This window comes from Platalea leucorodia (assembly GCF_965183815.1).
Source record: "Platalea leucorodia genome assembly, chromosome: 4".
Classification (NCBI taxonomy): Eukaryota; Metazoa; Chordata; class Aves; order Pelecaniformes; family Threskiornithidae; genus Platalea; species Platalea leucorodia.
In genome coordinates, this window is record NC_138826.1 from 99,151,570 (window position 1) to 99,163,993 (window position 12,424).

Genomic DNA, 12,424 nt, shown 5'->3' on the forward strand with positions numbered 1-12,424 from the left:
AACATTTCCATGCAGTGACGAAGGGAGAATCTAGGCCTCATACAGACATGAGACGCTTTCTGAATACCTAATGATTATTTTTAATCTAGAGATATTTTTTGCTTTCTTTTTTTGATGGTGAAATGTTAACTTTTCAGTCTATTCTTTGATCAATACAAGCAATGCAAGTTACCTTCCTAGTCTAGCCTGAAGTGTTCAGTTATCAATTTACAATTTAAATTAACCCTTTCTTTCTTTCTTTAATTTTAAGCACAACCTCAACGTTTGCCTCAGCCAAATACTTCAGCACTGGAAAGGAGTGAGGAAGAAAGTGGCAAAATCCAAAATGGCCATGCGGGTCTGAGTAACGGAAGTGGAATTCACAACGGGGTCAAGCATGCACCTGTAGACAACAGAAAACTTTCAGCTCCTGTTTCAGAAAAAATGCACAGAAAAATTCAGTCCACCTTGTCTGTCAACAGCAACAGCAGCAAGAAGAGTAAAATAAGCTCTGTGTTTTCTCAAAAGCCAGGTACTTCACCTGAAGGTAAGCAGAAATTCTTATTAAAAAAAACCCAAACTGAATAAAGACTAGCCAAACCCCATCCTCACTAATAATTACACAGTCAACTGAAAATAATTGAAGAGCATGACTCATGCTCCAGAAGCAAATAGAAATCATTATGATAAAACACAAGTTACTTCCCCAAAGGAAAATATTAAGTATTTGAAGGAAATTGAAGCAATGGGAGATTTCTTGCTTTGAAGCATTAGGCCAATGTAGTCTGATAATGTTTTAGTCTCTCTAGTTAGTATCCTGAACCGATAGAAACTCCTGTCAACATTGTCACATATACAGCAGAAAAAAATGTTAAAGCACTAGTTCAAAGCATAGTAAATACTTAAATTCAGTAATGGCAGGCTCCATGAGGGTAGAGTTTGGTTTTGAAAATGTTCTGTTAGCAGATATTCTGACTGGCCATGAGGTCTGAACACTAGATAATAAAATTTGAACCTGTGCTTTGAAGTTTAACATTCCTTATGCTATATTTGGACTGTAAATAATTTGCACGAAAAAGCTTTGTACTCCCTATGCACAGCTTAAATAAGCAAAAGTAAATAATTTCCCTTATGTTTTAGCAGTGTGTGTATGCTTTCACTGCTTGCAATTACTCTAGTGGTCCCAGAGTTCCCGAGCCTCTCCTTAATCCGCTGCACTGATACACTCAATGGGCTTTGCTAATGCCTGTTCCAAGAGGGGTGCAGAGGCTCTATAAATTATATTGGTTTGAGGCAGGCATAGATGTGACTTTTTAAAAAAAAAAACTCTGGGGGGTGGGTACAGACACAGATTCTTAGAGAAATGGGAAATGGTACTGTTCAGTGAAATGGGGAGGATTCTCAGCCTAGATGAAAGGAAGAGGGATCAGAAGGACTGCACATAGTGGCCTGAATGAAGCCTACTGATGTCAGTGGAGTGACTTCTCTTGACTTCAACTACTTCAATCAAACCTACTGAGTGAATCTGTGTAGTAATATCATGAACAGCTTCACTCGGACTGTGCCATGGGCTGGTCCTCCTTGCTGTGGTTTATTTTCATATTTATCTTCAAGAACCTACTGTTATTTTTCTGTTGCTCTTTCAGTCCTCTAAAATTTCTTTCCAAAATCACAGCTTCATACTTGCTATATTCCCCTTATCTCTTTCTGCTATGTGAAATCCAGTCCACCCTCCAGCCCAATATTTTTCTTATATATCAAAAAACTGTAAGTCAAGAGACCTAGATCTGTTCGCATCACTGGTACAAAGTGCAGGCCTTTGAATTTAGGAAATTCAACCTCTGAAAAAGAAATTACAGAGTACTAAAGAGGTGGTGCCTGCCCTGTTCATGCCCTTATACAATTATTTATGGCAAGCGCTTCCTTTTTCCTTCTAAAACTATATTGGAATAAATACAGTCAGTGCGTTTTTTGTTTGTTTTTAATAACCTTGATAATGATTATGTCAAATTACTGAATGATTGAGGAGAAAATGAATAAGGTACCTTCAGATATAGCTGTAAATTCTAATGTATGATTTTAATATCCAGGACATTACTGTGTTAGTTGCCTGAAACTGCCAGTATACAATTTGTTGTATAAAGTCAGAAATGTTGATATTTTTAAAGATTTTTGATTAGAATACAGATAATTATATTGTGTTGTCATGCTAGCTTACATACTTTCAAAGTACAGAAATACAGGGTAATCCTTACTGTCGCATGTAGTTTCTTGAGTCCCCTAATAGCTAAAATTAAATATATTCAACATTATACATCTAACCTTGTAATGTTCTCATTTTGAATGTGGGAACTTGGATATATGCTCTAAATAGCTTGACTCACGCTGCTAATATCTGCTGCTTTAAGTTTTCTGTTAACCAATCTGAGTGAAGCACAAGTTTTATCATGCAATGATTACAGTATATTTAGGGTATTTGTGTCTACACATCTGCATACACACATGTACAAGCATTCTGACACTTCCTTCAGCTTTTCAGTAATTTACCCTGTAGGGCTGCATGGGGGAACTATTGGTTATAAGTTATATTCTTATCAAGCTGTTACCTTGCAGGAAGTGTCAGTACATATATAATTTGTTCTATCATCCGTCAGTTTTTTGATAAGATGCATAATCAGAAACTCTAGCAATGGTCAGTTGAAACATCTAAAATAACACAGAGATCACTATTTAAGGAAAAATTATTTATCTATAACTTAAAAATAATTGTGTTCATGAATTTAAGAAATGTTAATCCCTTATGAGTATTCCTGGAAGGCTACACTTAAAAAACTTGGTATAATTAGCCAGGTTATTCGTTCAAAGGAGTTTAATTGCATTTAAACCAGCAATATATATACTTGATGAATACATCTAACTATACAAAACCAGAAGAGTACACTAGTAAGTCCTGTGACTGAGGATTGCATAGATACTCTTTCAAAATGGTATACACAAATTAATTTGAATCTAACTTCCACAGATTCTTTGTATTATGGATCATACTTCTGTGGGCAAAGAGGTATTTTTGTGAGCAGTTGTCTCTTCTGATCCAATGACATTTCTGTAGAAACAACTGAAACGGTTTATAGGAAGATGGAAAAGATAGGAAACTAGTGGAAATTATTTGCAACGTTGCTTAACTACTTGGCTTTGCTTTAACTTGTACCATGTTAACCTCATAAGCCATTGATTACTGCTGAAGAACTTCTGGGTTTGAGTTTACTTGAAGGTGTGCATTTGTGTTTGTGCATATCTATGCAGTATAATAATATAACTTGTATGCAGTTTCTTATGTAATCTTATGCAGAAAGAGACAAATTATATTAATTTTTCTACTGTGAGTGTTGAATAATCAATCACCTGAATTAACTCAGCTACTTCAATTTACTATAGTGTCCAGATAATTTTAGTAGAAAGAAATACAGGTAACCTTGAATGCTTTCTGATACTCCAATTCACTTTAATTTTGCTATTCCTTATGTACAACCTTGGATTTTATAATCTAATTTATGGCTTTTTTTTTTAAACCTGAAAATACATGCCATGTATTTTTACTTCATCTGCCTTGTGTTCCACTTTGAGTGCTCCGCTCTATTGCCAGTCAGGAGAATAACTGGTTTTGTTAAGTGAAACAAAGTGGCCAGAGAAAAGAAATAGAGTATGTCCTCAGAAGGAAGAAAAGTGAAAATTCTGGTCATCAAGCTGAGTTTAGACAATGGAAAAGAAAAAGTGTTTTTCACTTCTTACTCGCTCCCAAAAGCTTCATTCTTCTTGTTTCTTCTTAAACGACAAGATGTCAATATTTCTGGAGCATCACACCTATTTGTAATGCAAAATTAAGTCCAGGTCTGGTAGTTATTTTGCTCTAGAACTTCTTATCTATTGACAACACAGAAAATGTGGTAGAGCTTGAAACAGGATAGAATCAAGAAAAATCCAGGCTTGCCACCCATCCTGCACAGGAGCGTATTTGGGCTTATGCTTATTTAAAAGGTTAGCAAATGCAGCATGCTGCATCATACACTGCAGACTTAAGTATATATACCAGAAAGCTAAATGAAGTCCAGTGTTGTTTTACCCAGGATATCACGTCTTCCCATAGAGAAGGTCAGTACTGCTGCTGTTGGTCTCCAAAGTACTAGACAGCCCTAATGCAAGCTATAAAGCCCCCCAGTTGCCCACCCAACCAAAATCCCTCCCCACCATAGTTAACAACTCTTTTATTAATTGTTCGAGCTGCAAACTCCACTTGTGCTGTAGATCACATCTTGTGAGCTTTCGGAATTGAAGTTGCGTTGGAAGTGCTTAAAATATAACAGACGTTTTGGTAGCCGTAGTATAAAAGCTTTAAAATCTGCCTTTTTAAATGAGCCTGTAGTGTATGGAGTCGCGTCAGCATTCCAGAATATGCTGTTTAGAAACACTTTCACATCCAGAGAGGCTTAGGAGGGTGTGAGTGCACTCACCAGCTCTGCTCTTCCTCTGCATCTATTATTAATCCATATTGTCCCTGAAGACATCTTACTCAGCTCCATAACTTCCACTACAAAAAACCAAAGGAATTATGAAATAGTAGGAGTGTCTCTCTTAAAAAGCAGTTTTTAAACACTGTTTCAGTTCTAAAGGTTGTTCAAAGGGACTGAATAGGTTTCAGTGCATATTGGGAATAAAAGATTTTTTTTATTCAAAGAAATTTATTCAAAGAAATTTTAATAATATTTTAAATTATTGATGTCAGAGGTGTCACAGTTCTTCCAAAACTCTGGTCGGTAGACCACTAGCAAAGAGTATTATCACTCTCTTGTACCTGTTATGTGTAGTGCAGAGAAACACCTTGGAAACCTGAAAAAGCAATTGTAAATGAGTAAAAAGGCGGCAGTCTAGCTACTGTTTGGAAGCAGTGGTACCTGTCCAAAGCAACTTAAAGAGGGGAGGAGGTCTAAAGGAGACAACAATAAGGCAGCTCAAGAATAAATCTAGATGTTAGGAAAAGGAAGAAAAACGGGTAACTGAATACGTATGTGTATCAGAGTAGTGGAAAGTAAGTAATAATGACATGCAGAGTTGGAGGAGGAAAGGAAAGAAGAAACTGGGCAGTGGGAGGGATGGAAGAGGAAATTAATTAAGGCGGCAGAAGGGGCAAAATGATTCTATGATTCTATGAAGTAGGCACTAATTATTTTGTAAAAACCAAACCAAATTTTCCTACCAAAACCTTATGAAGCTTGATGTTATGCATTTTTTTTAATCAAAGGCATCGTTCATAAAAAGTTAATGATGGAGAGAGGGAATACAGGTTTTAATTCCATTTTGAAATGCAGCTCTCACTTCTGGTCAAGTTGCTGTGACCTCACAAGTTACTACGTTTGTCAAGGTAGTTCCCACAGCTCCAGTAACTTGTGATAATTTGCATTTAGGGTGGTACGTCACATATTCAAAAGGCTGAGAGCATACACAATTGCTGTATTCATCTGGAAATGTTAGCTTGTTAGACTATGGTGAGCGGATCATGAGCCTGCCTCCTGTATGTACGGTGAGATCTTCACTTCTTTCCTTCCCAGGCTCTCTAAACCAGAGAGGCACCAGAAGGCATCTTCTTTCCAAGGATTTTTTTCAAGATAGGTCTTAGGAAGTATAATAAAGCTAGATGCAGGAGTGAAGTAGATAAAGAAAGCTTGCAGGATGTGGGTGAGACTCTGGGGAAGAACAGGCAATGTAGGCTTGCTGCCAGATTTAAGTTAGCACTCGTGCTTTTCCAGGAGCAAGGCCTGAAGCAACCTTCCTCAACCTTCTGGACTGTGTATCTTGTCCTACTGAGCTTAGAGATGCAGTGAACAATCTCACCCAACGTGGGTTCTTTTAAAATCCAGTGTTTAAAATTCAACATTTCAGGGTGCATTTGAATGAGACCTTTTTTCCCCCTTCTTTTTAGTATAAGGCAACTTCATCTGTTCTAGATGTTGAATCCAAGCATGGGGTTGGTGGGCACTATTTAACTCATGCTGCTGACTACATTAATTTATTAGAGTATCCCAAGTGATATTGATGGCTTAACTGAAGACAAAGCAAGTCCACCGAATAGCCTTTGTGTTAAGCTAGGGTCTTAAGAACCACTAGGTGTGTACACATGGAAAGTAGTGAGTAGTTCTCTTAGCAGGGTAGCAGACCTCTGTTTGAAGTAGGAGCATCTTACTTTGGTTTACATGACTGAAAACTTTTTCAGTTTATACAAAGTTAACTTTACTTTCCTTTTGGGCATATGATTTTGAATAGGATTTTTTTAAAATTTTTTTTTTCCAAGTGCCGCAAGAGCAGCAGTAAGTTTTCTTTTATATATTGTTCTGTCATTGGACTGGTATAATTTACTGACAGTCAGTATGACTGTGCATTGTACTATGAATAGCCTAATATTGCAGAAATACCTGCTGGCCATCTCTTTCTCTCTCTCTCTCTCTCTTTTTTTTTTTTTTTTTTTTTTTAAAACCATACATACAATTCTGAAATCCATCCCATAGCATTAAGTAGCATTTAAGCAGCTACTCACTTAGTATCCTGCAAAACTCTCTACTAGATTTGTGTCTGAACACAAAGCACTAAACAGAGGGATTTTTGTTAGACAAGGCTGTATCAGAACGCAGTCAATCAAGCAATTGGCAAATAACATTATTATATGGTCAAACTTGTGATTTTTAATAAGGCATTTTGAAGAGTGGTGTGTTTTAAGCATGGTGTATATTTTTGTTTGCATAGAAGTCTTGGGAGGTGATTTACATGTTGTGTAACAGGAGTGAGTGGAAAACAGGGCCTGTAACGCAAAAAGGTATTCCCGCAGTATCCATTTTATAAGGTCATGATCTAGCTAGCACCTAACTAGTACAGGTATTTGCAGTGATGAGCAATGGCAATGAAAGCTTCATATTCTAAGGAAGCCTTAGATATTGTAAATTGGCACATTACTTAGTATATCTGTATGTTTCAACTGGATCCTTTTACTCTTGAGGTTATATCTGTATGGAGAGTTTAGAATACAAGCTTTGATGAAAGTTTCCATGTGTTTTGCAGTGTAATTTGCCTGTTTAGGCAATGTTTTAATTTTCTTGATCAGTAGAGATGATTGTTTTCTATTTTAAAATGCTGAAATATCACCTATATTATGATTTGTAACTGTATTTCCCCCCATCTAAATAAAGGTAGCTCTGTTATCTAGGGATAACTGTACTCCATGCGACAGGTCAGTTTGTTCTTTCTGCATTTCTTATTTTTCCTTGAGCATTTTCCTGGGTGCAGTGAGTTTTCTGAAGGGGGTGGGTGGCAGAGACTGCACACCAACCCCATATGTTAGAGGAATGATGGTGTGATGGCATGCATGCTGCTGCTCGGTAAGTTTATGCCCCACCTCTGTGTAATGCACACCTTTAAGAAACTTGTGCTGGGTGGTTGCTCTTGGCTTGCCGTGCTGTTCTGGCTGTGGGCTGTCTCCGCCATCGGCACCACATGTTCATCCCCGCCACTGCCGGCTCCGTGCCGCCGGCCAGCGGGACACCTGTAGCACCTGCTGGGGCTTCTGTTCAGGGCTCTGCGGGGGGCCCGGAGTAAGCCCCCGCTGAGGACCTCAGCTGTCACTTTGATTGCGGTTTTGCCCTTTTCGATTCTTGCTGTGAGACAGCAGAGTGCCTGGAGATCTGTTTTGAGTTGTCTGAACTCCGTGAATATAGTTAGTAAGAAGCTGACCAGGGTCACTATCCTGTAAGTGAGCTTATTTACCATTGCAAACATGAAAACCTTTTATCGTATGTAACCTGCCTGCTTGGTATGAAAGCTTATTGGGTCAGTTTGTGACAGGTTAGCATCAAACATTACAAAAGCAGCATAGATCAGCCTGCGCATGTGTTTCTCTGTACATTTTTCAGTTTGACTTCTGCATCCCTTGTACAGTTTCGATGGTCAATAGTTCTCTTAAAAGTCTGTTTCTTAAGTAGAGCTGCACCTTTTCATAAAAATGAAGAGAAGGTGATAAAAGGGAAATTGAAATAAAAGCAATATACATTTCAGTATTTAAAAGTAATTGGATATCAGGGTAATATCTGTATGCAAAAATTTTAGAAATAAAAGGGAGTGTGCATGTGCAAATGTTTAAAGACATGGACAAAAATTAAAGTTGATTTATTGTCGATATTGTTTCTTTTCCTTAAATGAGCATAGCTGTTACAGCTGGGATAAGGTGTAAAGTGAGGCTCTCTGGGCTTTGAATAATGGTGTGTAAACAGTTTTAGGGGATTTTAGGCTATTTCTTGTCTGCATATTGTCTGTGGTAACATTTATAAACCCAGTTAAAATAGAGGTTACATATACTGTATATACTCTGGTTAAATCAGCACAAAGTAGCTGGATGTGTGTGTATGATAAAAGCAGCAAAACCTTGGGACGAATTGGTTGGGTTTCTATTTGCCTTGGCATTGTTTAACAGTTTTGATGAAGTTTCCTAACAAATCTGCAACTTTTGGGGATGTGCCAAAGAACTAAGGAAACAGCTTTACTTACTTTGGTATTTAAAAATGTTGCATGGGATGACCCTTTTAACTTCAGGTTTAACTTTCATCCCAGGCAAATTCAAAGGGTAATTGAAGATGAGCTTTTGTGTCTGAAAGCTCATCTTTTTTCCCCAACTGTGAGTTGATCTAATAAAATATACTATCACTGCGTACTGACCAAGCCTAGTATAATTTATGCCATTCAGCATAGCTTTTGGAGCTTGGGTCATAGTCAAAAAATATGATACTGTGTTTTGATGAAATCAAATGCGTTTGATAAAGGAACTAAGGCAAATGTACTGGTTTTTTTTGGTTTTTTTTGTGTAAAGTATACCTCTGTACAGTGTTTGACACCCCACATCCTCACTTTTGGGTAGTGCCCATCTGTTGTGCAGCATTTCTACATTAATTAGAGAAAAGTGTAATAGAATTTAAAAGCAATGGAAATTTGAGACTGGTGTGGTATAGTGTGGAAGTCCTAAGGTAAAGCTCATCTTTATTAATGGTGGGCTTAAGTAATGAGACATAGACTAATTTCTTCTTTCTCTGTGAAAGTATTTAATGAAAACTTAAACCCCAAGAAACTTGGGAGTTAACCATTTATCAACAGTGCTGCATCATGAACATCAAGGCAGACAAAGTTTGGTCCTTGGTAAAGACATACCTCTAATTCTTAATTGTATTAATATATCTAATGGGAAAAGAAGAATAAGAAAACCTCTAATTATGAAAAAAAAAAAAAAGGAAGTAAAGAAATAGATTTTTAAGCTAGCCTCTCTTTGCAGAAATACAGAGTCATAACCAATATTGCCATATCATTTCTTTATCAGAAAAGACTAAAATATATTCACAGTTTCCAGAAAACATGATGTCATACATTAAGATCATAAAATTTAATTTTTTTTTCCAAATTCTTCCCAAATATATAAATTAAGTTTAGTTCCAGTTGGATTAATGTGTTCCACTACTCACTCATCTGCAAAAACTATTAGGATTTTGATGTGGTAAGGTCAAAAAGTGGAAGTTAAGTATAGTCTTTATTATTAACCTGTTAAAATAGTTTTGAAATTTAAAATAATCTGTAATTTAAAATAGTCTCTTTGGTCTTGGAAGCAGGAAAGAATTATTAGGGAGTCTTGTGCAAGAAGTGAAATATATTTTAGTGGTCTCCAACACGGTAATGAAAAACCTGAGGTCATCTCTTTTGGAATGAGTTTTATATAGCATCTTCTTCATGGCTGGATTCCACTGATCATGACACCCTGCAAAAGCAACCAAAGGAAGTGGTTTTTAGCTGTATAATTTTTTCTATGAAACTGACAGGTTGCTGTAGGAATATGGGTACTAGAGAAGGATGTGTGAATTTTGTGTAGCATGTAGATTTGTTATTATTACAAAAAAACGCTGTGACTGTATCTTTTCCTTTTCCTTATAATTACATCTGTTGATAAGAAGCTAAGAAGTAGGAGTCATACATGGAAGAAATTATTCTTCCATGCATTTTATCCGAATGTATTACAGACCTTTAGAGTCATGATTCTGAATTCAGCAAGTTAGGTAGGGCTAGGTAACAGCATGTTTTGTCATGTGTTAAATAATTGCTACCCAGATAGCTATTAAAAGTCAATAACATGAAGAATATAAAAGCATGGTTATTTCAGGTTTGTCCTTGAAATGTGGATCAAAGTTTATGTTCATTGTACAAATGAGTCATTGAAAGAATGAGGAGAGCAGTAAAGGGTATCTCTACTTTATGTTAAGTGTTTGTGTAGGTTAAGTAAAATTGTTATATAAAGATTTTCTAAATGGAAAATTGGGTTTGCAATCTGGTGAGAAGGAAATAAAAATAAACAGTGGGTAAATAAATCCTTTTGGTGTTTCAGTCAGTGGAGAAGAGATGAAAAGAAAGACCCTCCACAGAGGTTCCATCATAGCGCTAATGGTCAAAATTTCTTTCTGTGTCTTGGACCATTTTTGATAGTTTATACCTTTGAAATACCTTATTTAAATCAAACAGCCTCTCCTTGTAAGTATTGATTTAGGTTTTTTTTAGATTAGGAGGGAAAAGTTCTCTTGTGGATCCAGAAAGTGCTTTCTGAGTGCAGTCCCTTTTGTTTAACTTATGAACTCTGTCTCTTGTCCATCGATAAATATGTATATTATAATTTCTGTGAATGTTTATTTCTCTCCCTGCAATTTCACATATCCCTGCATGAGGCAGGAAAGATTTGTTTGAGCATCTTATTTTCAATACTGATACACATAAAGTTTTATTATGGTGTTTTGTTTAAAAAAACATTTGCAGAACAAAATTTGTTGGGATATTAGCTTCCTTCAGCTGTGTTTTAAAGATGCAAAATAGTAAAACCCTCAGTTCCTCAAATATGAAGGCTTCTTGGATAGAACTCTTGGCTTCTTTATCTTTTTCCTTCATATTAAAAGAAAATCTGAAAGGAGATTGTACCTGAACAAATTTAACACCATCTCCATGACAACCAGCTAATTAATCGCTATCGGTCTGGCTTTGGTCCTCTTCAGTGAACTGATACTCCCCAGCTTTATTTCACATATCTTCTGGGTTTTCTATGAAGGTCATTTATTTAGCGACAGTATTTCTTTGGGAAAAGCAGCCTTTTAATACAAGCAACAACTTTCTTTAAAAACAGCTCAATCTTACCTGTCGTTTTCTCTCTGTTTTGCTTCCTGCACAGTAGTAGGGAGTTTTTTGAGGTTTTTTTTTTTATTCCTTCTTGCTTTTCCTGATATTTCCATTTTTTCTTTTGGCCATAAGTGTTCATTTTGTATATTATGACTGTGGCTACATTGCAGTACACACATTCCCAAGCTAAGTTTGGATTTAAGTAGTGTAGTAAGTAGAAGAAACCAGTCCCCAGCAGGGTGATGTTTAGAGTGGGCTAAGAGCTCGGGTAGTTACTTTGCTTCTTAGGACAGAATTTGCAGGTCTGAGCCTCTATCGCTGCGCTGCTATAAGTATTCGTGCTTGCTAGTGTACAGTCATCTCTACGCTATCCTGCAGTCAAAGTTTCTGCAGTGTTAGAGGTACTTCAAGTCAATCAAGATACTTGCCACAGTTACTGCATCATTTTTGATGTTACAAATCTGTTTAGAAGGTCTGGTAGTTGTGTTACTGTTGCAAGTAATCGCAAGCTTTCCCCTATGGTAACAGTCTCCAGCCCATGAACTGTAAGAACGTAACGTCTGTAGATGGCGAGACCAAATGCCCATATAGCCCAATATCCTGTCTTTCCTACTGGCCTCTCATAGCAGATACCTGTGGTAGATAGACTGTAGGAACAGAGAAAGAATGAGATGGTACAGGATATTTTTCCCATGAGCATTTTCCCAGTCTTCAACAGTCTGTGGCTAAAGGAGTTCAAGGCTTGCAAGCAGTAAAAAGAAGAATGAAATCTGAGGCTAGGAAAGAACAATAATTCTCTATCCTGAACATTTCTTGTATTTTTAAGTTTTCATTTTCTTTCTGGATGACTGTTCACTGCCTTTTACAAGTTAAATATGTTTATACATATAAATTTATACATTATGTGCTTACTATGGGAGGAGACTGAAAACAACTGAGTATATCCCTCACTCCTGCAGTCTCCTTTTCACTGACACGTTTAGTTCCAGTCTTTGTGTTTTTATGTCATGTCTCATGGATGTATTAGTTGTTTGAAGTTATTCCATATATTTACTCTTTGGGTGCCGTATTTTTTGCAGACAGTTTGTGGGACACCTCAGTTATCTCATGTAATTTTGTAGTATTTATGAGAGATGGGTATCGATGTTCAGGTGTAGTTATGAACTTTATTGAAGATTGAAGTAGTACATTAAAAGGATTGCCAAGAGATTTG

General features: G+C 36.7%; 1 protein-coding gene across 3 annotated transcripts in view; it reads left to right on the forward strand.

The window, feature by feature from the left end:
- The window catches only part of MDFIC (MyoD family inhibitor domain containing), a 50,464-nt gene that overhangs the window by 34,541 nt on the left and 3,499 nt on the right, over nucleotides 1-12,424 (forward strand). For all 3 annotated transcript variants that reach the window (XM_082309652.1, XM_082309653.1, XM_082309654.1), the window contains one exon: nucleotides 251-526. In XM_082309652.1, coding sequence (XP_082165778.1) covers nucleotides 251-526 — 276 coding nt within the window. The remainder of the gene's footprint in view (nucleotides 1-250; nucleotides 527-12,424) is intronic.